General features: G+C 42.7%; 1 protein-coding gene across 5 annotated transcripts in view; it reads left to right on the top strand.

The window, feature by feature from the left end:
* The window catches only part of RBMS3 (RNA binding motif single stranded interacting protein 3), a 651451-nt gene that overhangs the window by 386362 nt on the left and 237728 nt on the right, over positions 1 to 27361 (top strand). For all 5 annotated transcript variants that reach the window (XM_088521153.1, XM_088521151.1, XM_088521150.1 and 2 more), the window contains one exon: positions 21554 to 21645. In XM_088521153.1, coding sequence (XP_088377279.1) covers positions 21554 to 21645 — 92 coding nt within the window. The remainder of the gene's footprint in view (positions 1 to 21553; positions 21646 to 27361) is intronic.

The following is a 27361-nucleotide window of genomic DNA, read 5'->3' as shown; positions in this document are numbered from 1 at the left end:
GCCAACAAATGCTCTTACTTATCTATATGTGGCGGGGAGGCAAAGCCTTTTCAGTTTCTTAAGTTGAAGAGCTTTTTCATTGTGAGTCTGATTAACCAAAGCACCTAAACACCGGTTTTACTGTAAGCGTGTGCTTAAGGACTCCCGCTTTTGGGAATCCTGGCTCTGGGGTGGAAAAAAAGGCTGATCAGACAGTACTTTGAGCCACAAGGAGCTTTCTGTGAAATAAGCTGACAACAGCTCCTTAACCAGTTGAACGCTGGAAGCCCAGGCTGCCTCATCAGCAGTGGTCCTGCTCATATAGGGAAACTGCTGCCAATAAGCAGGCCTAAATATTCAACCTGCCAGCTGGCATCCTCCCTTCCCCTCTGAATTTTGATTATTTTTACAACAATAACCATAAAACTTTGTGTTACTGTGATGTTTTGCATGCAAGGAGCTTATAGTACTTTACAAATGCACAATAACTGGAGCCAAAAGAGGGAAAAAAAAAAAAACCTCGCATGAATAGGAAGTGGGGAAGCTGTGTGAGCAGTGGGCTGGTGCTGGGGCAGCGGCTGTGCCACGGGGGGTCTGCAGCGGCCCCCTTGCCGGGGCCGTGTTCGCCGGGCCTCGCGCTGGGCCGGACGCGCACGTCGGCGCCGAGGCCTGAGGTGGCCTCCCGCGGGAAGCCCAGCGCTGCTCTCCTGGGCCTGTAGTCAGGCACCTCTCACCCATCCCCGGCGAGGAGGCAGGCCTGATGGATGCAAAGTTGCTGTAATTGTCCTTTGGCTCCATTTGCTGCCCTTTCCTGGCGTGAATAGATTTGGGAACTTCCACATCTCCTGTATAAAGCATGCTATTATACCTTAGATTAAAGACCAGCGTTGCTGTCCTTGAAAGGCTACAGCCTCGGGAAGTAATGATGAAAATGGATTTAAATTATTTTACTTAAGAAGAGATTAAGGAAAATGCTTTGATCTCCTATGGAAATAAGAAACTTTTACTGGATGTACCTGAAGTCTATAATTCTTTTTTTCTTTTTTTTTCCCCTTTCTCCCAGCACTACAAAAGAAGGCCAATGTCTAGAACATTCAATTCATGCATTTTTTATTTTACTTTAAGAAAGAAACTCAATGATGGTGAATGAAATGCTCATTAAATTGTGAAACGCTCACTAAATTGAGCCAGCTTGGTATATAGAGAGTTGTTTTCACTTACTAGTTAATTTGTTGGGTATCAGGCATAATCAGAGAACGAATGTTAAGACTGATTTAACTTGCAAGTGAGAGGCAATAGTCTTAGTTATAATTTCCCCTCTACATCTCTGCAGGAACCTGCCTGTTGCTTGATCTGTCTCAACCCACATTTGGATTTGAATAACAGTTCATATTATGCAATTTTTTGGGGGGAACTCAGAATTTACTGGAGAGCTGAACCTGGAGGCAATGAATGAGTGTGCGTGCGCACTAGTCAATATGGTAAATTATACCAATTAATACCTTGACTTCTTTTCATTTATGCTTATATTTAAAAGTTCTTAGGGTTATATATAATATCATGCATAATATCCACCTTTCCTTTTCAAGGAAAAAAGCTGAAAGGATTCATTTATTTTTTTTCCAATTCTTTAAAGGTATGCATAGAAGCACATTGCTTTAAAAACAGAGGAGTGGCAAGGCAAAGCAAGTTCATGCTTTCCAGTTGAATACTCACTTTTCATTTTAACTTCTGGCTATGGTCTGTTTGCCTGCATGACCCAACTACAATGAATGGAATCGAGCAAGAGCTGTTTTTTTGTGAAACTTTCCAATGTGCTAAGTAGAAGTGGTGGTGACAGTGGTACTCTTGATCATCACTGGGAGAGAACAAGGAGGGGAGGGAAAGAAAAGACCAAAAGCAAATGAGAACAATATTTGGCCCGAATTACTTTTCCTGACCAAACACTTGGTAGTTTTGTTCCAAAGGCCCCTGGCTCACAATGCAAACACACTAATCCCTATTAGGAAATCTTTCTGGATTTGGACTGGGAAGTGTTTGGTGTTGAATGGACAAGCTATGAGAGAATCTTTTGTCTGTGCTGTGTTCTCATTAGCAGTGTTCTCATTAACGGAGCCTTGCTATAAAAATTGGTGTGCTGCCCTGGCTTGTATTTGTGAGAGATTCTTCCCTGGAAAACAGCTTAGAGCACAAACCTGCCTTTGGTGCTCCAGATGGCCCATCGGAGTCCCCTCTTCTGCACCTTCATTGACACGTACGGAATGGAAGGTGACTACCCTCTTGTCTAATTAATCAACGGTGTCTAAAACCAGGCAGAACTAACTTCAGTATCAGAAGCTTAGGTAATTTCAACTGGGTGGTAGTGAACAGGTTTTCTCCTGCAACAACTCCACTTTGAGAAGGAAACTAATTATCATTGGAAGCATGTTCTCTGGATAAAATTTTAGTTGTTTCGAGAGCGTTCAAAAACCTTCCAAGGCCCCAGCCTCGTGTTCAGGGTTTCTCCAGTCCTGGTGAGGGGACAGCCGCGAGGGCTGGTGCAGCTTGTTGCCACAGGGGACTGAAGCCTACGACACCACCCGGGTGTCAGCCTCCTCACGCTGCCATGGAAATGAATTACAATCTCGAATGGAAACATCCAGCAGGATCCTGCTTCATTTCCTTTGTTCTGTCATTTTTGGCCTTGCAATGAGGACCACAGATCGCGTGACTGGTTATGCTGAGGAGGTTTTAATGACCAAAGCCCTCCTGAGGCAGCTAGACTGGGTGTTGGAACGTGATAGAATGTGGAAAAGATGAGCAGAATTCCTCAGGAACCTCTTCCTATGCACATGGTGTCTTTCATGCAAAAGCCTTTCTCTTTAAGTATGTGGTACTTTCTGATTCATCTAGAAATGCTGGCATTTTCTCTTTCTAAAAATCTCATTAGTGGAAAGACTCTCTCATGATGTTTTTGGCAATTGACAGTGACATAAAGAAACAGCATGGACTAACGCAAAGGTCTCTTGGAGACCTAATGGGAAATGAGGGAAACACAAAGTGTGGAGCGAAAAAGCAAACAAACAAGAAAAGGAAAAGAATTGCATTGCCAGAGCATGAAATCTTGACTGTCTGCTTGCTTCCTTTGGTGTGATTATACATTTACTGGAAATTTTTTGTGGAAACATCTTCCCTGGTGTCATCCCTGGATAGAGTGATTCCTTTGAAATGACTTACAAGAGTGGAAATGTCATTAATCAAACCATCTTCCTACACTATGCATGATTTTCTCTATTTTTAAGCTTCCTTAGAAAAACAGGACAAGAGGAGATAGAAAGTGAAGAACAGACTCATCTCAGTTTTGGAAAGAAAATGGACAAAACTGTCTGGGAGAAAAAAAAGAAACAAAAAGGAAAGCCCACCAAAGAGCTTGCTAATAGCAATGTATGTCTAAAAAGGTGGTGGGGGGGAGATGTTTGTGTACAGTTCACTAGAGAAAAGTCTCTTAAGCAAATCAAAAAAAAAAAAGATTTAAAATATGTATGTGTGCATGTATGTGCACACATGTATGTTTATATTAGATAAAATAAACTGAAAACATAGATGAAACTCATTTTTAATGCCTTTTTTGATGGTACAGTGACCATGAATTGCTTGTTTCAAGGGGTCTGCTTCACCTCTTTGTTCCATTATGGGAACAAGTCTCTCATATTGTTTGTGTCTCAAGAGCCATGCCAGAAGTCTGCAGTTCTTGTCTTCTTGCTCATAGCCGTTTTGCTTGGCTGTGAGCATAAAAGCTCTAGGGAGGCACTGTCTATTAGGGGTAATTCTGTTTCTGCCTTATCCAATGCTTTTTTTTTTCTTTTTCTTTTTTTTTTCTCTTTTCTTTTGTGTGGCTCTCTTGCACTGTGTAGTTTGGCTCTAGTTGTAATCCGTGTGCCTCTGGTTTATGAAATTCTGTACTGTTCCAGTTGCTTTCCGGTGGCCTTGTTCCATGTGCTTTTTCTCAGCAGTTCATGGTGTTTAAATGTATGCAGGGGGGTTGGACTAGATGACCTCTAGAGGTCCCTTCCAACCTTAAGCATTCTGTGATTCCATGACTCTATGCAGCGATCTAACCCGACCTCTCGCACGGAGTCACCTACAGAGTTGGTGCAGTCATTACGGTGCCGTTCCAGGAAAGCCTGGTTGCATCAGCCCATGCCTGGATTGCTTACGCAGCTGTGGGAAGCTGACCTCTCAAAGCAGGATACCAAGCCACCCAAAGGAAACGGGGTTTTTAAAAGCTCTGAGCATCTGGTGCCAGCATGGCACGGTGCAGTGCGGTACTTGCCATCGTTACTTGCCAAAGTAACGATGAAACCAGGGGCACCATGCGAGGCCTTTTTATCCTTGATGATAAACAGGCCTGGATAAGCTGGATGGGCTGTACGGTCAGTGCGCTGCTTTCCCTGTGCCCCGGGGATGCACTAGTTCAGCCCTAGCTGGGAGGTGCCCAAAGGTGCTGGTTTATGGCACTGGGGACACGCCGCTCGCATCGCAAGAGCACGAAATCCCATCGGCTTCCAATGGCACTTCTAGATGTGCTCCTGATTTATTGAAGTGTTTCTGATAATACGACTCCCATTGGTTTCTCTCGCGGTTCACACAGGTTATTGTTGTTGTCACCGCTGTAGAGTTACAATTTGTGTTATGGGGAGTCTTGGAGATCCCCAAGAAACCAAAGCCCAAGATTCCGCACCCTCTCCACACATGCAGTAAGAAAAACAGGCCTTGCCCCAAGATCTTACTGCAACAGACACTTTTTGAGGTATGTTCTGGAGAGAAACAACATATATTAGGGGAAATGATTCTATTCAAATCCTTAAGAGGATACAGTGATGAAGAGCTTCAGCGCTACATGTAGCATCTGGGATGATATCCAAAAAGCCCAGATGTTTAGTCTTCAGTTGCTTCATTGTAAGCTATGAAATGTGGAGTTTATTTTTTGGTTGGAAGCTGACTTTTTCTCAATTTTCCTCATATACACTAAAATGTTGACCTTCTTTGGGGGAAGCTTAATTCTGTTGGTTAACGCATTAAGCAAGTGCAGTGCACTTGTGCCACATGTATTCTGAGCACTGGAACTGCACCACCATTGGGTATGGTGCTTTTTGTGTTGTGTTTAAGGGATTTTTGTTATCTGGAACAAAAATGTTCTGATGCCAAAAATGCTGATCTTCTTGTCAGTATCAGAATGCCCAATCAGAAGGAGAACTGGACATACCAAATTGGGCAAAGTTGCAGTGTGGACAAGAAAAAGGAAGGCTGTCCAGTGGTGAGGCCATTCCCTTCCTGTGCCACCCTCAGGTTTTGCAAGAGGTGCTTCCTCTGCTTGTTTCTAGGTTATGGAGAAGAAAATCTTCTTCTACTTAACATGTAATGTCAGTCCCAGCTATGCAGGGAGAAAAAAAAAGAAAAGAATAGAGTAGTAGGAGGAGAGAAAAGAGTAATGTGATTTCTTTGAGCCTGGTTGTAAATGCACGAGAATATAGTAAGTAAATCAGTAAAATAAGTAAATATTTAGGGTAAGGTGGAGGCTCCTTCTGTGACTGTTCCTAGTAACCTTGGGAGGAATGCCAGTCTTCAGAAGCTATTGCCCAACTGAACTGGAGATTAGAGTCAAAATTCCCCTTTTGTAATTCAGGCACTCTTTGCCTGTGTCACCTGATGGAAGCTCTGGAAGAGAGAGTCCTGGGTCTGCCCAAGAGGTTAAAAATAGTGACGAGGAAGGTAAGAAGTTGTCTCTGATGCTGCCGTCCCTGTGTAATGGGAGTGACGTTGGTTGCCTGTTGCACAGACTGTTTGTGGGCCCTGAGCCACTGGTATTGCATCATCATCTCCCAGCAAGCCCAGCTGCTTCCAGAACCAGGCTGGGAGTGCAGGAGCTTGCTTTCCTTGCGTGTTTACTTAGCCAAATGCCTTGCAGATCAGTGGGTCAGTGATAAAGCACACAGCCCAAAGCCTCTGTGGTACGATACCCATGTGCTAAGAAAGCACATGCATGCACGCTGGATATTCATCTGCCTAGTTCTTACTGCTGACAGAAAACAGACATTGGGTCTCAAAACATTTGCACATCTTTGCATTGACAACACCAACATGTATTTGGTGTCTGCTTGAGAGAGACTGCACTGAAGCTCTATCGCCCATAAAAATGAATGTGAGGAACTCGACTGAGAGCCCTCACCCAGCACTATGTCAGGCTCAGTACTGTGTTGTTGGAAAGGCTAAAGAATAATTTTTGGTTGCTGCTTTGATATTTCCTTTACATTGCATGTGAGGGTGCTCCTGGGCTTTTAAAATGCCCATTTCTCTCTATAGGCATTTTGCCTTCCTAGACAACATGTATTTGTTGGGTTTGTATGTCCTGGCAAAACTCCTCCCTGCTTTCTGTCTCTTTTCTGGTTTACTTAACCTTCCAAGCTGATACAGAACCACTTTCTGAAAACAAGCTCTTTGAGATCCTGTTGCAGTCATTTTCTGGATAATTTCATTAAAATTCAAGGATTTTAAAAACATAAAATACCTCTCATACTATTTCATTTCAAAAACAAACAAAAAGACTTTAAAGACTTCAACCCATATCTTCTGGTGTTAAACTCTCTCTAAAGCAGGCTTCATGGGGTAAAAAGTGCTCTCTGATGTATATTTGGCCTTTCACTGGGCAAATATATATGTCAATGAGTCTGCTCTTTTATTAAATCCTTAAGGTCCTGTAGAGACTGTAGATGAAAGAAATGCCCCAAAGATGCCTCTATATTTAAGAGAATGGTCACCCCCGATGTAGCTTCTTGCTGATGTTGCCTGCCACTGGCTGCAGAGCTGGAGCTGTGACACTGTTGGCAGTGCCTGGCTCCCTCCCTCCTAAGGCATGTGCTGGATTTCCCATTTCACGTTCAGTGACACTGCTGCTGAGACTCCCTCGATACTTGCTAGTCGCACAGAGTTTGGAAGCATTAGGCAATTATAGAGGCAGGTGATTAAATGATCCTGAAAAACGTAGTGTGAGAAACGGGCAATAAATCCAATAGTAAAATTCACTACTGCAGAAGTAAAAAGAGTAAAATTCTGCTCCGTAAGTTGGAATCTTATCTATGGGGGAAAAATAAAAAGGGAAGGGATGCAAGACATATTAGATGATATTGTAAGCTTATAAGACAACAATGGGCACGGCTATGAAGGCAGCAAATACAGTGGCAGGATGTCTCAGCTTAGATCCTTCCACTAAATACAGAGTGGTATTAGAGAAATACTGCTGAGTCACTGGTGTGACCTCATGTGGTCAGGTAGGGCACGGTTAGAGTCATCTGGATTATACAAAGGCCCAGGATTTCTCTTACAGTCCCATATATCCGCCCTCTCCTCCTACATGCTCCGTGACCTTAAGTCAAAGAAAGAGATTTTTCCTTAAGATTGACATAGTGTATTGTTTACTTGATTCTTTTTCATATATCTGAGGTATATGATTTGTAAAGGAAATAGGAAAACTACAGGTTCAGAAATTCAAATTAGATTAGAAACCAGAGTTTCAAACACGTTATCTGCATCTCCTGCATCTCCATCTCCTGTGCTTATCTAGATTGTAGAACTATCTTGAACCTGAAAAATCAATTCAGGATCTCGAAAAGAGATTTCCTGATGTGATTTTCTTCTTCATATCTTTTTTTTTTCTCTTTCTCAGCCTGAAAAAATAGCTATTTTTGAGGTACCATAATAATAGCATTTTTGAACTTCAGGCTACGGACAGCTGTGGCAGACATATGAAGAGAGGCTCGGAAGGGGAAAGCGATATTTTAAGCCCAAAGTGATCTGTTGCGGAAGAAAAAGAATGCCCTGTAACTACCGATGGGCAATATATCTGTAATACTATAGAGGGACTCAAAGAAGGAATGGCTGAAATACCGTGTGAGACCAAAGTCTTTAGGCAGTGAGTCTGGAGAGGGCCCGTGATACCGGTGGTGTGGCCGGTGGCCAAGTGTGCGCCGCCCTACGCAGCCCCGCGGTGCTTCCCCTCCGTAGGGCACGCGTGACACTAGCAGACTCCATCCCTGCTCCAGCAGAGATACAGGTGAAGGTCTGGAAGAGGCAGAAGAGGCACTGTCCCCACCACTGGTTTCCTGAAATCCTGCTCTGGCCCAAAAGGGCATTGGTGTTTTATGGTGATGGTGCTGCTTTTCTTTGTATCAGTATCATAAAAAAAAAAATTGGAAGATATTGCTCATCTCTGCCTAGAGCCCCATCATGAGTGTTGATGGGTTGGAACAGGAGCCCTTTGCATGTTATTCAAAATGTTTATCTTAGCAAAGGTTGGCATGCTAGAATTGGCCAACTGGCATGGAGAAACATCTTTCACTTTTTGGGAAAGCGCTACCACTTTGCTGCCTTTCAGTAACTATAGTTATTTTCTGAATTACAAGTGCTTTGCATAAAGAACATAAATTGCTGTGCTCTTTATCACTGCTTACTGTATGACAAATATACAGTCCAATTTTTCAAGTGTGGTGTCTTGAAAATGAATGTGCATTTGAAATGAAAACCATCTCAGTACTTGAGCATCCTCCCTCTGGAACAGGCTGGATAATAACATGTTCATCACCTTGGGTTATTTTAATATTTCCTGAAGCCTGCACAAGATGCTTTCTATTTTCTTGTCAAAACATACTGAAATGAAAATTATTTTTAATAAAGTACAGTAATCACAGTGTGATCGCCAAGTGTATCTTCTCTTGTCAGATTGTTTCTTCCAACTCGCAAGTATCTGCAGTTATTTAATGTTATGATTGCTGAGCAATCTAGCACGGGGAGGAAAAGAATAGGATATTTTACTGTTGACAAGGAATGCTGGGTGATACAGAACACCTCCTTTTGTCTCCTAGAATAGTAGTGTTGCTTAAGCTTAATGCTGAAAGAGGTGACTGCTGGTGGACTTCATTCTTTCCCCAGTATTTCATTGCTCTATTCCATATATACCATTCACTAGAAGCAGAACTCTCCTTGACGTTGGGTTTTTTTTTCCATTTTTGTTTGTGAAAGTCTCTGAGAGTGTCATACCCAAACTAATGGACAGAGACCATGCCTGAAAGGCAGTTAGCTGACAATATTAGTTTCCAATTCATACAGTTGGGTTAGTGTCACAGCTTTTTCCGTTACATGCTCTTAGCCCAAACAGCTGGTGGGTAACCAGGTTAGCTTCTTCTAAACCAGGGTCCAGTATTTAAAAGAGAAAATTGCTTGTCTGCACAAGTATTGGAAGCTTTCAAGGATAATGGCTTTATGAGTTTTCTAAACTACTTCTAAATACCCTTTTTTTTCTTCAGTTGCTTGGCTCCAAAAAGAAGTGATGGACAAATCTCAAGAGATTTGGTTTCATTATCTTACCCAAACATTATCCAAGCTAAGTAAAGCTCTGGAGTCTGCATAACTGAGCATGAAACCTCATAAGAACAGACTTTCTCATGAGACTGTCAGTGTTTCCTACTGGCTGGAAATAGTCTTTCTTGTGGTATTTTTGAACTTTAGCATCTGGACATATCTGTAATTACGGAGGACAGATCTTCATGAAAATGAAAAGTGATTGTTTAAAAAGTGAATTGTTTTTAACTTTTGGGTGTGAGGTTCATTTCTCATAGTTTTGCAGGTTCACATTTTTTCAACCAATGTATTTCTTCACTGAAGATATTCATTGATGCTATGGCTCTCTATACTGAAATTAGAACATCTTCATGCAAAGCTGCAAATTCTGAATATTTTGTTCAGAGTATTGTGGAATATTATCACAGGTGAATCATTGAATATTTCCTGAGTCAAGGGAAAAAATGTTTGCTGAATCCTTCCCTGCCTTTTATGTAAATTCAGAATGAAGCACCGCTCTTGGAGTACTTGCTTTTGGGAGAATATTTGATTTTATTCAGTCACTACTTCAAGTGGAATGTTTAGCTCAGACACAGACACACAATACTTAGCAGCAATGCTAAAAAAAAAGAAAAAGGTAGTAAAAATAATCAAAATGATTACATTATATAACGAATATACTGATAAGAAAAGTTATGGTATTTTATATATTTGATGTGTGTGTGTGTGTGTATATATATATATATATGGTAGTATGAAATCATACTATAGTTTATATGGAATATTTAGATGTGAGCTGTTCCTGGGTTTAAAAATAGAGTGAATCTGCGTTTGGATTTTGACCGTGAAGCAGTGGGACTTGCAGAGAGAAGAGCTTCCAGAGTTAAAGATGGAAAAGTGTTTCTCCCTTGCCCTTTTGCCACTGCAAGATTTACAGTATGTTCTTGTCTTTATTCGGCCCATATTTAGTAACTCGAGCAATGAGATCGCCATCGTTTGCTTTGTATGATTAATCCAAGAGTGCACTGTTAGCAGAGTACCAGGAAATATTTCCTGACTTTCAGTTTGTCTCCAGCAACATTTTCCTTCTTTGCCAGGTCCTGGCAAAATCTTGTTCCTCTCTGTATACATTGATCATATGCTGCTTTTTGGTAGCCAGCAGCTATTCACATTTAGGGTCACTTTTAAGGTCCCCAAGACCTGATCTATTAGTATGGGTAATCAAATAGACCTCTGTTATTTGCAGAATGTGGAATATATTTGTTCTAGATTTTTTTGTTCGTTTTGCCAGTCTTTATGCTTCTTAATTGCCAGTTATGCAGCATAAACACTGAGTGAGAGTAGTCAAGTGCAATATGATTTTCTTGCTCAGCCTACAGGCTAAATTTGTACTACGTCTCTTCCTGTCACCCGTCTTTTTTATTGTAACTGTATTTCACAAATAGCTTTTGTTCAATTTTGATTTTATTTCTGCTTTTCCAGGGAGTATGTGCTTTCTGAAGAACTGCTTTCCAGAATAAGATAGTTGGGTGGATGGGTGATAGACAGGCAGATAGATTTTTTTTTCCATATACAAGAATCTTTCTTATAGGATTTTTTGAACTGCTTTCTTTACCAACTGGAGATCGCAAAATGTTTCAATTTAGTGAAAGTTTACAGGAAAAGAATGTCACAAGTTCCGTAGTTTTTGCATGTAAATATTATTAATCAGCACTTCAGTTAATAATAATCTGCATTCATATATGCTGTGTTTAAATCAAAGAAATTCAATGCTCAAATTAAGAATGTGTTTACAAACAGATGTCTAAAAACTGCTTGTTGGTTACCTCCAGAGGTGTTTTTCTCCAGTTCTGTTGTTATAAAGAAGATTCAAGTAATGCAAGAGGTAAAAGAAATCACGTCAGGAACATAATCAAAGTGACAGTTTTGTGCCATATTTCCATATCAAGCTAAAGCAAACAAAAAATGCAGCTCTATATGCGTGCTTAACAGTGTAGGTGTTTCTCTGGGCAGTAATCTGAAATGAAGGGACTATCTTTCCTTTCTTCCATTTTGGACTCTCCATTTCCAATTATTTCTTCAACTATATATTAACTGTTTTAATTGAAGTGTGATGATTCATCAATTTCTACTCACCAAAACCCATTTTTTCTTAATAGTAAGGACTTTAAATATAGTAAGAACTTAAACTACTTTACTATTATTCTAAGCTTTTGGAGCTGTAAGAATATTGTTGCATGAAATGAACAAGAGAGAGAAAAAAAAAAGTCTGTTTTCTGTAATTTTGTGTTCAAGGGCAATTCAACCTCTTTGCTTGCTAACTCTAATTTTCCAAGGCTTAGAAGACTTTAACTTGATTCTTTATCTGAGCATAAAACAGCGAATGAAAATTGCAGAGTAAATTATTGGATAATCACTTTTATATGGACAACCTGATTGTCAAAATGAATACTACCTTTTAAGAGACACTAGCTAAACACTGAGTAAAAGTGAACTTTGCAACTAAAATTGGCTTAGCTCCTCAAGAAATGTGCGTGGTTTCTCATCTAATTGTGAATGAGAAATAGCTCACTAGTAGGTACGTGTGTGTATGTGTGTAGGTATTTTGTGCATAATTTTAGTGTTTGTGTAAACACTTTCTGTTGATGTGTGCAAATGTATGCATATGTGAATATAGATATGTCTGAAGGTGCTATTACAATGATAAAAAAGTAGATATTTGTGGTAAAACTGTTGTTCTTCACGGTTTTCTAATTCATCATACAGTTTTGACTGTTGCCTCTTCCCTAGGCTAGTCTTGCTCTTTCTTTTCACAGTCCCTCTTGGGAGTGATTTTCAATTTCCCAACTCTAGGCAGCATCAACAAATACATTGAAGGAAAAGAAAATAAGCCTTCTCTTAAAGCAACTGTGTCCTCCTTTCTATCCAAAACAGCTTGGAGACTCGTCTTGGAGACCCCTCACAAATGATACACTTAGTCTCTTGGCAATTCCAGATTTCAGATCCAATATTTCGAATTGTGGAAGGCCAGAAACAAGAACTAGAAACTTCATTACACCAAAAGACATGATTTCCTAGTGGGAATCACAGTTCCAGGTGATCCTATTGCAGAGCACACCTACCAAAACAGTTTTAAGAATAAGTGAATAGTCATAGTTGTAGGAGAAAGGGAGACTGCGACACCATATGGTCATCGACAAGACTCGTTTATTGAACATTCAGTGTGCACTCTTATACACAACTTAATTAGGTTCATGCATATTGCAAAGCTTGAGCTCAGGATAGGTTAGCTCTTATTTGCGTCAACTCTTTGCCTCCTTATCTGACTCTCCGCAAGATCTCCTTATCTCTTAGTCAGCAGTCCTTCCACCCTTTCAGCTAGGCCTGGCGCCCTTCTGCCCTTTCATCTAGGTCTGGCGCCCTTCTGCCCTTATCTGGCTTGCTCACAGCATGACCACTGGCCTTCAGGAATCCCACAATTCCCCCTTCTTGTTTTTGAGCAAGCCAGGATTCTTGATGGTTCACCCAAAATATGTCTTTGATCGCCTTGTCTACCGTCTGTCTCAGACACTTAATCAGGCAGGGAACGACCACCAAAATGCACAAGATTAGTGGAATCATCAAACCCGTTTTGCTCAGTGATTGTAGCCAGCCAAACCTTCTTTACAGCATTCTCAATCATATTTGATACACATTTCAATAAGCAAGGCACAACTAGTAGAATGCAACATAGGATCAACAACACCATCCCAACACTTAATACCTAACACCGGTGCATCGAGTTGATCTGCTGTTCCACAAAGCCAACAACTCTTGATTTGGTTATAATTAACAATCTGCCTAAAAAGCATAACATATCCATTAGCGCTAAAAGCAGCATTAACCCCTATAATAGCGTTAAAAGCAATACTACCTCCTAAAAGCTACAACATACAGCTAATAACAACAGTAACACTTCTTCCTCCCATGTTTTCCTTCTGCAGGCTCACACTTTCCACAGCTAGGGTACTGGTTGCTTGCCTGCTACATCTGATCTAGGCGCGTTTGCTTCCAGCCAAGGTCTCACCCATTTCGCTGGCACCCATCTGGTTCCAATATCTATAAATCAAAAAATTTAAAAAATTCCCAATTCTCCCCCTCTTTTTTTTTTTTTGTTTTTTGTTTTTTGTTTTTGTTTTTGTTTTGTTTTGTAGCCAGTATTTCAGCTTTTGGTTCTTCATTCTTCCGGTATCAAACCGGTTCCTGTTTGCCTTTGTTTTGTGCAGCTGCATCAACTTCTTTATCTCAAGGAAACTCTGTCCTTTGTCTTACTTAAGCCCCCCGTATCAGCTCTGCCTGGCTATGTCCTTTTTCCATTAACCAGGTTTGAACAATGCTCTCTACACTTCCCCCGTTTTCTTTTTGGGCTACTAAGCTTGTATTCCACTCTTGATTAACTATTCGCGTAAGCATGTTTTGCAAGCATTTAAAGATACATGGTACAAGAAGCAAAATTGCAATAAACACAATCCCTATGGTAATTAAGTGTTGCACAATTGATGTTAGCCATGGGCCCAAACCGAGACCTTTTATCCAGTTGTCAAGGCCGAATCCTGTATCGTGCTGTAAATGTGTAGTCAATTCATGCAATTGTTCCAATTGCTTATGTATGGAATTTGAATGATCAGAAAGGTTCATACAGCACATTCCCTCTAGTTCCTCGCAACCATGACCGTGTGCTAATAATAGGACTTAATCAGTCCTCTCTGCTGATATATATTATACAATAAAGATCTAAAGACTACACATACAAACAGCAAAAACATAGTTTCTGTCGAGTGGCACGACCTCACGTAGCTGTGCACTTCACTAGTGAGTTCCACTGTCTCAATTGCCAAAGCCGATCCTTGTCACCAATTAGGTGCGAATGGGCTTGGGATTTGGCAATAATCACCCAAAACAATGTGGCTACTGCGAGCCTCTATTCAGGTGAAAGCATCTTTAATAAGCAATGTATGAATAACTACTCTTGAGGTAATACTTGTCGGCAGGATACTGAGACTGAACATCTTCTCGAGTTGGCAGATTAGAGGGTTGCTGACAGGCTCCTAACTCAGCGGGCGTCCCCGCAGAGACAACGTGGGTCTCAGTATTAGGAGTCTCACCCCCCCTCTCTCTGCACTGTCTGTTTAAGCCCGGTGCATGCTGCCACGTAGGGCCAGTACGTGCCAGCAGGCAGACCAGGGGGCGGACAAACTCCGCCTTCAGTCACATAACCTTCCCTCCTGGGTGCGCAGGTGCGCATACCAGTAAGTGGTCCCAGCTGTCAGTCTGAGGCTCCTGCCTTCCTCATCTTCCTCCCTCTCAGGTGTTTGACCTTCAAACTAGTTTAGAGGATGTTTGCAGTTCCCGGGCAGGCAAACATCTTCTTTCTCAAGATCCCATTATGACTCTACAGATCATACAATTTTCCTCCTTTCAACCATACCTCGTGTCAGCATCATTATACAAAGGACACAACACATAATACAGACGAACATAGCAAACAGAAATAATAGCCCTAATAACGGTTTCTGTCCTCACTTAAAGCATTACAATTCTTCAACCCCCACTTTAAAAGACAGATCAAATTCCCCTGCACCTCCCCCCTGGCTGTTGTCAAGCCCTCAGCAACGTCAGTCTCCTTGATCTCATTCGCCTTCTCTTCCCCGGCCCCCTTCTCTAATTTTTCAAGGCGATTCAACAAGTCCTGGACGTAGCCGGGCCGTTCTTCAGGTGACACGGGGCGGGGTCCGGAAGTGGGGGCGCAGACGTTGTAGGCGCCGCAGGTGCTGGCACAGAGGCAGGCACGGGCGGGGGGGTTAGCGATGGATCTCCAAACACCAGCCGTTGTCGGTGGCGTGGCGGTCCCGGTCCTGAAGTGCTTGCAGAGGCTGCCGTGACTCCGGCGGCCACTTTGCTTTTTGCTTTCACATCGGATTTGAATACTAGATGGGGCTCGGCTTTGAACCCATTCTCTCTGCACCAGATCAAAAGCTTGCAGAGGGCCTGTTCATCAGTAGCTTGCTCCAGGGATTGCACGAGCCTATTCACCAAATTTCCGTAGGACTTCCACAATCCCGGCTTCACCATGAAGCAACCTTTTGCGTACCCCCATGCTAATAATCCTGGTAATTCTTTCTTTAAGTCAATTCCCTGTACGTTACATTGTTGTAAGGTACGGGTAAATAATTCATACGCCACTTGCCTATCCATTCCTGACGTCAGCGCGCTGTTGCAGCTCTCCAGGCTCCGGTGGCGCGTATGGCCCGAAACCATCTATATGATCTTCGGGGGTGCCGTCCTTCCAGCGTTTGCTCGGCGGATTTGCACCGTCCTGGCTGCAGAGGACCCAACTCCTACTTTCTCCACCGTGGTGCGTCCTTCTCCCGATTTCTTTTCTGTCCGAGAGAGGATTGCCCTTCGTTGCATCACGTCGGGGTCACCATTTGTAGGAGAAAGGGAGACTGCGACACCATATGGTCATCGACAAGACTCGTTTATTGAACATTCAGTGTGCACTCTTATACACAACTTAATTAGGTTCATGCATATTGCAAAGCTTGAGCTCAGGATAGGTTAGCTCTTATTTGCGTCAACTCTTTGCCTCCTTATCTGACTCTCCGCAAGATCTCCTTATCTCTTAGTCAGCAGTCCTTCCACCCTTTCAGCTAGGCCTGGCGCCCTTCTGCCCTTTCATCTAGGTCTGGCGCCCTTCTGCCCTTATCTGGCTTGCTCACAGCATGACCACTGGCCTTCAGGAATCCCACACATAGTTACACACAAGGGAATTTTGATTTTATTTTTTTAAAGAAAATTCTCCAGAATTACATAATGCAAATGCTCAAGGGTAGGAGATGAAACGCTCCAGGGTAGGAGAGGTGTAGATTTGGAGCTACTCCTTTGCTGTAGCTCTGGCCAAGCTCCGGTTTGCTCCCAGGGCACAGGAGAGATGTGCAGGAAGGCAGAGCCAAGGTTGTGTGGGCAACCCTGCGTGAGCATTGCCCATCCCTCAAGCTACGTGTGTGCGAGGGATTAACTTACATGAGCAACGCACCAAAGTGTTGTGTGAAGTGGGAGCTTCTTCACTTCAGGGGAAACAGAAAAGTAGCCCAGTGGATTATACACACTTACATATATTTTGATACGCTTTTTAAAATAACAAGAGGTGGCATCAGGTACATTCTACTTGAATTAACCAATGCATTGATTCTTAAGTAATTAATCATTGGTCCTGTTTGCTCTTTGCTTTTTATTTCCGAGATAGCTCCCTGCAAAGAGCCCAACACCTCCCACCCCTCAAAGAAACACAAAATTGCTGAACAAACTCAAAAAGTGAGCAGAGTTGATCCTGACCTAGTTGGCACAAGGAGCTTGGATGATTTATTTGGAGAGTACATTTCGCTGTGCCAGAACACCGAAGGAAGCTGCAGCCAACCTTGAGACGCCTGCTTGTGGGCGAGGAGAGGGGGCTCCTCTCCGCGCGCCCCGGCCCACCGGTGCTCCTCAGCCTGGGAATCGCTGCTCTTGGGGTCTCCGGTGGATGGAGACCCACCTGGAGGTCCCCTTGGGCCTCCCCTGCCCGGCCGCCTCAGCCGTGGAGATGGATTGGCCTGAGTGGCCGTGATTGACCGAGGTCACAAGGGATATTTGGCCTGTGCGGAGGCAGCCGTGCGCCTTCAGTGGGACCAGAGAGCCCACGAGGCATCAGCAGGGAGGGCGCAGGGGCAGCCTGCCAGTTACTTGGCAGGTTATCTGGCATTACCCTTAAGTACCTGATCTGTCAGGGCACCTCAGAGTTTGATGGCTAAGAGCAGTATGCACCTGCAGTTACTTAAATCCACAAAATTGCACCTGTGGGTATTTGCAGGCAGCAAAGTGTGGGCATAAAATTAAAGGCCGTTTCCTAAAATCTGCACCTAAATATTGATAATAGGCTATAGGAGAGGTTGTTACTTTGAAATGGATTTGCGAAAAGCAATTGAAAATCTCCAGGCGTCCCATCTGTGTTTAAAGTAACAACAATAACAAAACTTTAAATTAGCATAGGAGATTTAAGACATTTGAGGAAAACATTGATTAAATCTGCCAATGAAATGAATGTGTTTGGCGAGTGACCTAATTAGTGTATACTTGGTTCTTTTTCACTGCACTGCTTACCACTAATTGCTGTTCTGCTGGTCTTCTCCTGACAAGTAAGAAAAAACAAGGATGAGGGATTTGTTGAGGAAATAGTGACATTCAGTTTTAATTCATTTGAACCTGCTGCCAAGCTTAATTATGGAGCGGAGAAACTGAGACCAGGAGGCCCCCAGCCGTTTAGGTTATAGGAGGCCTAGATGTTTACTGTCTGCCTGTGCATTCGGTAGCACTCGCTGCAGCCGGCTATAAACTTAGGCTTGCTGATGCTTAGCTGTTTTCTTTCCCCCACAGGTACAAAATCACAGTTTTTGTTCCTTAAACTTAATTATTTGGCTCTAATGGCGTGAGGCCAAAGCAAAATGCAGACATTTTATTTCTTAGAAGAAAGGTTTAACACTTAATCTAGACAGTCTTGCCTTGGGTCTTCTGTATTTGTACGTGTTTCTATTTACAAGGTAATAGTATATGTCATTCTGAAAAAAAAAGAAAAAAAAAAAAAAGACAAACCAAACTCAAAACAAAACAAATTAACCCCCAAAACTAGAGATACAGAAATATTTGTTGCAGCACTGAAGCACCTAAGATGTCCTCACTAAGTACACTTGGCTTGAGGGACCTAGGTCAGTGACACGCTCGGTTCCTGATTCTTTAAGCAGTGGGAGGCGATGCAGTTTTGCCTGGATGTATTTTGGTCTCTTAAAGGAAAAGGGCAAGAAGCTTTGTAAAAAAGAAGGGGGAAATAGTTTTCGTTTTTGTATCCTGTGGCGGCAATAGATTCTTGTGCGTAGAGTCTAGAGGTCCTGGTTTAGAATCCAAGTGAATTTTTAGAATTGTGTCCTACACATTAAATAAATAAATAAGTAAAAAAGATAAAGGAATCCACAGACCAGAATGTTTACAGGACTGCACACACACACACACACACACACACAAAAAAAAAAAAAAAAAAAGAGAGAAGGTCTGGAATTTGGAATTTGAGGAGAGAGGCGGGTGGGGTTTGCACTTGTTTTTGGAAGAAGGAGAAGAAATGTAGACATTAGACGTTTTCCTAGAGCAGCGATGTCCAATTGGCCTGAACATGCCCCATGGGGCGCTTCCAGCCAGGCCGCTCCAGCCTTTTCCCAGGAGGAGCCAGGAAGAGCCAGCGGGGCCGCGAGCGCAGCCGCGCAGCCCCGAGCACGTCGCAGCCCCGGGCCTGCACGCCGGGGAGCACCGGGGGCTGTGGGAGTCCCTCAGCTGGCAGGGGTGTCTCAGGACCCAGCTTCTGGGGTCACTAACCGTGATCTATTCGGAAAAGTCGGGAAAAGAAAAAAAAAAAAAAGCCAAAGCAACCCCCACCAAAAAACCCACACTACTTTTTGTTAGGGCTTGAGACCAAAACGAAAAAAAAATGAGGCAAGATTGTAAACAAATGAAATATGCCAGTGTGGGTCATCAACATAGGCTGTAAACATCTAAACGGAAGAACATAAACTCTCGGAAAAAAAAACAGCAGGCTTTTCTCCCTTTTTTTTTTTTTTCCTCTGTTATATAGCACTGCAAAGTTCTTGTAAGGATACTTGAGTGCTGAAACAGCCTGGGAACTTGGCTCCCCTCGCAGCAGATTGATGTGCTCTGGGCGGGTGCTCAGCCACGGAGTGATTTTGTCCCGGTGTTGCGTGCGCGCTGCAGAGATGTGCTGCGAGGGGGGAGGCAAGAAGGATACTTGGCATGGGAATGAACCTCGGGAAAGGAAAAAGAGCAGCTTTGCAGCTCTGCTGGTAGTTTTAGTACTAGAATGCATAATAGGCAAGTAAAGATGCAAGGGCTTTTGTCTTGAGACGTGCACTGAATGTAATGGGAAAATACGGTTATATCGCCACTGTGCCTGGCTTTAAATATTACGGACTAATGTAAATCTTCAGTAATTCGCTCTGTTAGGTGTGCTTGCTGCCTACACTAAAGCACCAGAATATAGCCTTACGCATTCCAGTTTATATGTGCGAGAAATACTAACTTAGATATTCTTGCAGTGCTGTCTGGAAAGTCATTAAAAATCATTTCCCTTGTATTGGTGCATACATGAATCCCATCCTGTGCACTGATGGATATCAAAACCTACCTCCATTATGTGCTTTCGATGTCCGTAGTAAAACTTGTTTTTTGCACTGTCATCTCCTTGTTTTCAGGCGTAAGCACAGTGAGAAATAAAAAGAAATGCAATCTCCCAAGGAGAGCATCTTGTCCTGTCTCTTCCCGCTCCCCCACCAAATTATTCTGGGTTCGTTCCAAGCTCTTCCATGTCTTGGAGATTTAATGGCGGAGTCCGACTTCCCAGGGCATCTCAGGTTTCCCATTTGGCAGCTCTGCCTTCTTGTCAGGCTCTCTAGCATTGCGAGACTGAAGCGACGTCTAATCTCATCTCCTCCTGCCTCCCAGAAGCAATTCTCCCAGAGGGCAAAGACACTGCAGCAATCCCAGGAAGACTCTTGCTCTCATGTAGCAGGTTTTTTTTTGGTTCAAAGCAGCATAAACTGCATAGTTCCTCACTGCTGAGGAAGCTTTGTGAGGACTGCAAAGCAAACTGTGGTAGGGAACAAGCTGATTTCAAAATGACATGCCGAGTAGGAGAAGAAAAAAGAAAAATTAAGTGGGGGGAAGCTGAGTAGGTAAAGCAAAAAGCAACCCCTGCAGCTGACCAAACTCCAGTGCCCTCTTTCATGCAAGTGTTTGTTGGACAGACTGCCTCTATGCGCAGCTGATCCAGTGGTTTCAGTTTGTAATGAGGGCCAATATCCTCCATCCTCCACCAAAGTAAAATACAAAAACCAGGAAACAACAGAACAGAGAAGTGCAGGTCTTGACCCTGTTATCAAAATAGTTATTTTCATTCGCCTGAAGTGCATGAGCATTTTCTTGAACAATCTTAGCTTTTTTAAAAAAAACTTTCTTTTTCATGTCTTAAAAATCGACAAAAAAGTCCATGCATGTGAAATTCTTTCACCATTTGGCTAACGCCTGCATACATACCAAACTAATAATCAAGAAATGTTTCTAACCTGGGGGCAAGGTGGTCACAAACTCAGCGTTATGCATAGATTTGGTGCACAGAGGAAGGCATAAGGCCTCCCACGAGCAGGAAGAAAGGCTGGCAAAAGAAATAAAAATGGATACGGCGGGAAAGCATATCTGTGGTCGCCTCCTGTATTATGTGTATTGACCTAGTAAATGGAGATGTCTGCCAAGGAGCTGCTATGCTATAAATATGCTAGTGCTAATATTATTAAAGCCTTCAGGCAGTTCAGTTTCATCCTTATGGCTTCCAGGGGGGAATGCAAAGGGGTGACCCGTGGCTACAGCTTGTCCCAGCAGCACATGCCTGCCTGCGCTGTAGTGGGATTTTCAAAGGATTCCAAGTAGCTGGGGTGGATTTTGAGACATCTGGGTGCCTAAATAAGCGTTTGGTGAAATTTTTGCATCTCCTTAACTCTGCTGAGATCTTCACGAGCAAGGCTTTTAAATGTTATTGAAGATGAGAAATGGGGAAGCACTTAGAAGTTCTGAAAAGTTCGTTTTGTGCCTTTTTTATATCTTTGTATCTTTAGGTAAATAAAAATACCTCAGGAGATGACTCCCACATGCTGCTGATACGCAGCAGGGACTTAATGCTGCTTGCCTTGCTTGAACATAACATGCTTATTAAAGGAAGCAGCGGCAAGGGGTGGAGTGAGAGAAGAGCAGCAGTTAGGAAGCACAAGGCTGGTTAGAAACTGAACTGTTGCAAATACTGGTGCTAGAAAAGCCTCTTGGAAGCCGACGATGATCCCCGGCCAGTCCCTGAGATCCAGCCTCACCAGGCTGATGGTCAGATGATACCTTGAGCAACTCCTGGTAGGGACCCAGCTCTCAATGCCATGGACACGAAGGCAGGGTGGTTTAAATAGGTGAGGACTTTACTGTCTTACTGTTGTCTAGAGCTACCTGGCAGGCAGACAAACAGAAAGTATTTATGCAGACACACACACAGAGATATTAATGAAATTACCTATTCTTTATTTTTTAGGTTACGGTTTTGTAGATTTTGACAGTCCGGCAGCAGCACAGAAAGCAGTAGCATCTCTCAAAGCAAATGGCGTGCAGGCCCAGATGGCAAAGGTAAGAAAACCCGCATTGTTAGAGGCTTCTCTGAGCTGCTCCAAGACTCCATTTTGTGTGTGTTTTCCTTAGCTTTTTGGATTGTTTATTTCATCTTTCTTTGTTGTTCCTTTGGCTCCTCTGGCGTATTCATCCTGTGACTCCTGCGTGTGTTTCTGCGGAGCTGTGTATCATGCGGCGGGCTCTGGTCTCTCTCTCCCCCTCTCCCTGGAGAGATTTTTAAGATCCGCGTGCTGGAGTCGCAGAGCAAGTGGAAATGCCTTTGTGCTGAGCGCATTGGGAAAGAATTGCGTTTGCCTTGCCTCGGAGCAGTCTTCATTTGGTTTCTTTGCCGTGGAATAGCTGCTCCTTTCTTAATCGCCTGGCGGGTTTGTCCGAAGGAGTGATTGACTGAGCGCAGGGGAGGTTTGTTGTACTGCCTCGTTCTAGCTTTTCCTGTCTTCTTATTATAAAGACATAAATGGGATTGTATGAGGCTGCGTCGAAGTATATGTTGCTGGAGAGTCTCTCTGGAGGCCACTGGAGTGCGTGGTCCAGGGAGACTGAGAGGGTCATGCCTCAAATCTCCCAGCAAGCGTGCAGGGAGGTGAAATACCCCTTTTCCAGAGCTGTCCTCTGGCACCGAGCAAAGGAACTGATGGAGAGAGGAGGTGACAATAAATGTCTATCAATCACGTGCTCTTGCTGCTGCCTTTGGGAAGGTGAAATCATGCATCTTCAGGCTCTAGGCCCCATTGGTTTGCAAAACCAGCCATTGCTCTTTCAAAATACCTTGCCATGCCCTCACAGTTAGCCCATAATATTGCAGGATTTAGCTCCAGAAATGATGCAGGTCTAGATTCTGAAACCTTAAGAGCAAGTAGTTTAGAAAACAGAGTCAACTGCCACTATACCAACTAATAACTACATCACCTCATTTGAACATTCTTACTGAAAGGACTGCCACTGATTTGAAACTTTTTATTTTTCAGTAATACCCTACTCAAAACTTGTGAAGAAAAAAATACCCTCTGTGATAAATGAGGCTCTTTTGCCTTGAACTTCACCCACTGTGCCTTAAAGTAACTGGATACGATTCCCTGTCATTCTGTTTAACAGCACCCCACAATGCAAGCTCTGCTGTTTTATTGGCTCTTAGTTTTTATTGACATGTGGCGATAAAATATATTTGCTTCAAATGGGTAAAAGATGGCAAGCCAAAGAATCTGAACACCTACTAAGGATTGCATTGTTTTATTTCTCTGATATACTGCATCTCTTTCTTTGTTAAAATATAGGCAATTTGATGCATTAGCCAACTTGCAAAAAAGAAACCCAAGACAAGGAGATACATTCTGTGCTACTGGTTGATCTGGAATAGCTATTTCTTGGGAGGGATAAATCTATAACTTCACAAATCTATAAAGCGATAGATTTAAAGTTATAGATCTGAAGTTAGAGATTTAAAGATGACATGATATTTGGTGTTCTGCAGACATAGGTCTTGTGCTTCAGGACCACGAGAGTAACCTCCATGGTTGCATGTGTGGAAATAATGAAAGGGGAAGCTGACTTAAAATACAGTATTTTTGATTGTCCAGCATTTTGGGGTGTCATTCCTACAGCTGATGGTTTTAGAGCGAGGAGAGCTGTGCCAGTGGCTGAGGTTTCTGTTCTGGCAGGTCTGTGGCTGGAGTAACGTTTCCCCCTTCCTGATTGAGAGGAGGCTGGTGCGTGTGGTTTTGTTTGTGTAAGGCCGACTATATTTTTAATATTTAGCCATGGTGCCTGGAATCCTGCATAGGTTCTTTTTAGTGTGTTTGATAATTCAAGATAAATATACAACTGGCTTTTCCTATCTCTGCAACAATCAAAGTATTCAGAGAAACTGAGATTCAAAGGAAATTAAGATGACTGCACACAAAGTACATTGCGTTGCTGAGAAGGCAGGGGCCTGGGAAAGCAAGTCAATCTGGAGAAGCCTGTTAGGTCTTGCAAGTGTTGGAAGCCATGTTGCATGACAGGACAGAAAGACAATGTTATCTGCCAGGGTCTGAATTAACGGTGAGGACTCCGAAAACGGATGAAGAAAGAGGAGGAAGAAGAATTTAGTCTCTGCTTCTGGAAAACGTATCCACAACAGTTGGATTTCAAGAGCTGCTTTAAATAGTGGTGAATGGTAGCTCTCGGATACAAAGAAAGAAAAACGAATATGCCCGAAAAAGTTATCTAAAACTTTAGCATGCTACTATGCTTGTTAATTCCTTTAAAAATACAGTAGTGCACTGTATTTTCAGCTCTTCATTTTGCAACGGTGAAATTCAACCCTTCGTGGGGCTGACTCTGCACCAGAACAAAAGACAAGACGTGCTTAACATCAGTGGAGTGCTACCATTTTTACTTAGAACCACATATGTCTTGCCAGCGATTACACCCACACCTAAGTAGGGGTTGCCCCCATGTTCAGCAAATGTTAAAGTCTGAGGCCACTCGAGGATGCTTTGGAGTAAAGGTAAGAGAGGCTGGAGCGTGGTGGAGCTGCGCACTGGTCTTCTGCAGCTGCGAGGAAACGTATGTAGAAATGTCAGTGCGCTCGGTGATGTTTTCCTGGAGAGAAGTCTGAGTCGGAAAGAGAGGTTCTTTCTCAGTTTTAACACAATATAATTTTTCTCACAGAAATCCAGGAATCTTCTTTGAAAAACAAAAAGCAGAGCTGAACCCCCACCCATGCTGGCTAGCAGAAATGTCTTGTGGATACTTGAGTAAAAGTATACTCGTTTTATTGATGCTCAAACCCAGCCGCCTCCCTCATTTTTATAGCACTTGGACACCCTTTTGGCTGCTTATGTTTCGTATTGCTGCCTCGGGAAGAAGGTTGAGTGCCGATGGATCCGGGCCCCAAGTTCCATCGCTGCTGGAAAGCCTCATGCACCACATAACCCGACACAGGGAAAAACAACATGAAACGTGCGTCGAGCTCCCATTTTGTTCCCTTGGATGCTGCTCAGTCCCCGGCAAAGTGGTCCAGCAGGCGGGAAACACGGATAAGGGACATATGGGTGCCTGACTTGTGCCTGTTTATGTCACTCTAGGCTGCCCATCACTTTCAGAAGTGCTCATTTAAGGTTTCATTTGTTTAGGAAAACTAACGCGTATGGAGCTGCCGAGGAACAGTTTCCCAGCTGGCCTGGCTCCTTGTGCTGAGCGCTTCCTGGTTGCCATTGGAAACACGTCCGCTACGCGGATTCATTTGCATCTATGCAGCACCCACTCGCCCGGGCGCCTTCTCGTGCCCAGGTGGTTTTGTTTTGTTTTGTTTTGTTTTTTTTCCTTCTCCCCCCTTTTTTTTTTATAATCTTCCTACTAAAAATGGCACAAAGGACATGCCATAAAATCGTCTCCAGGAAATTGCTGACTTGTTTGTCTCGTCGTGCATAGGGGTCACACCAGCACAATGCAGAAAAGGCAGTGCTCTATGCGCATGATTTATGCTTTGGTTTGTTCGTGTGCTCTTTTCCTGCATTTTTACATTTTTAGAAAAATGATATAGACAGAACATGGAAAACTAATAAGCAGAGTCTTGGTAATGTGAGAGTTGGCTAGCACAAGTAGGCGAGAAAAGCTAGCTGCAACACATGAAAAACGTATCAATGTTCTAATAAAATCTGTAGCCAAATCTATTTTTGGCACTAGCAATATTCTTTTGCGCCGAATTACATATTCGTGATGAGACTTCCTAATCTGCTTTGAATGTAAACTTTTAATGATACCCAGGAGTCTGGCTCATCTGAAAAATCAATAGAAGTTAGTTCTCTAAATAACTTTGAGGATCTGAATCACTGTCAGTCATGAAATTGGTGGGCTGTATGAACTATAGAATCAGTGGATGTCTTCACACACATTTTGGGGCCCTTTCTACCTTTTTCTGTTTACAGTCTTAGTCCACTGGAGGAAAATATACTGTGGAAGTTACAGATAATACAGGTTCTTGCAAAAAGTGTGTAGTAGCTTCTTTAATATCTAGCAGTCCATCCAGAGTGTTGAAACAAATGCATTTACCAAGGAAGTGTATTTAATCATACTGTTATACCCAGCACACTTATGAAGATTAGTAAATATGTCTGGTGATACATGTCTACTCTGCATTTTCCTTTTCGTACATCTAATGCAGTTAGACATCCTTAGCACCTGTGTCAGGAATGTGGATATTGAAGAAATATTTAATCAGTGTTGGCAGTTGTCTAAATCTAAGAAACACTTCTTGACGACTCTGCTGCAATAACCGCCATCCAGAGCGTAGAGTGAAGGATCTGGGTCTGGAACAAGATGGTCCCAATAGGTCCCGATGTGCATTGCTGGATAAGGGAATTGAAGGGCACGAGAACGATTCTTGTGTGATATTTTTCTCATTCCTCTTTCATGCAGAAGCTTAAACACCAGCTAGGAGAAACATAGGAGCATATACCATGCTATATACCATATAACTAAAGGACTGTTACTTAAAATGACAGCTGCAGAAAATGGAAAGAATATCCAGTGAAAGCTCCTCATCCTAAAATATTTTTAATCTTGAAAATAAAAACTGAGCTGAAATATGGCCTTTGCACTGAACATCTGATGCTCTGAACACCACAGGTTTCTTACGTGAAATCATGATTGAGATACCTGAAAATTATACTTAACTAAACTTCAGGATATTGGTTGGTTGTGTATTTGTACTAGTGGATGTCAGCCTTATTGACTGTGTTAACTTTGGGTTTTTTTCCCCCCTTTTGATGCTGGAGCAGGATGCTGGGATGTTTAGTTCAATATTGAAATATTCTGGCTTCATTTTAATGTCATTCTTTAATTATCTGCTTCCCCCCAGCAAACTGTTGTATAAAGTTAAGTGTTTGTGTTGGCTTTTTAAAATGATTTTCTTCATTTGCTACGGGAGCACTAGCTGGCGACTCTGAAAACAGACTTGACAACGAAGCTGGCCACATTCCACATCATTCCCTAGCAAATCCCATATTCAGTATTGGGCTGCTTCTTCGCCAGTTGTCAAAGTTTCACACAGTTGGCTGTGTGTGAAACACTTTGCCGTAAACAGTTCTATTTATCTTGCTAAAATGTTAACTATCTCACCCTGTGCTTCTGCACCATTTGTATGCAACACTGATCTGAATCAATAAGCATCCTGGGTTAAATTACAGTGAAAAATTAAAATTATACCTGGGAGCAAGTGGAAGGTTCCGATTTGTAAATTAGACATGTCAGTGTCTCCTTTTTTTTTTTTTTTTATTTTATTTTACCACAATGAAGAAGTCCTTTAGGAGCAATGACCACAAGCCCCACGATCTCAGCTAGTGCTCCTCATCAAGGACATGCCCTCTTCATCCTCTCACCTATTTAGTTGTTTGGGAGTTTTGAATAAACTGACTTCTTGGAGTCCATTCTTTCCCCTATCAGGGTATCACAGTGTCCCAGCTGGACCGAAGAGATGCTTGGATCAGCTTTTATCACAGAGAATTTGGGGAAGATAGATCTTCCCAAACCTAGAAGGCTTTCTGAGACTAAACGCTGTCTAGTATTCAGGCACCAAATCACAGATGTTGATCTATAGCAATAGCAAACTTCTAAACTTATATTTCAGAAAAACCAAAGTAGTAGGTGGATGTGTCTTATGGGCTTCCTAGGCAATTAAGACTAATGCAGTGAGCAGCTTCGTAAGAAACAGCTGATGTGGTGGATAGGG

Source organism: Tinamus guttatus, unplaced genomic scaffold (genome assembly GCF_059628265.1).
Source record: "Tinamus guttatus ecotype Peru unplaced genomic scaffold, ASM5962826v1 Tinamus_guttatus_pri_ptg000115l, whole genome shotgun sequence".
Classification (NCBI taxonomy): domain Eukaryota; kingdom Metazoa; phylum Chordata; class Aves; order Tinamiformes; family Tinamidae; genus Tinamus; species Tinamus guttatus.
The sequence above is the reverse complement of the archived record's forward strand: the minus strand, read 5'-3'. Positions and strand labels throughout refer to the sequence as shown.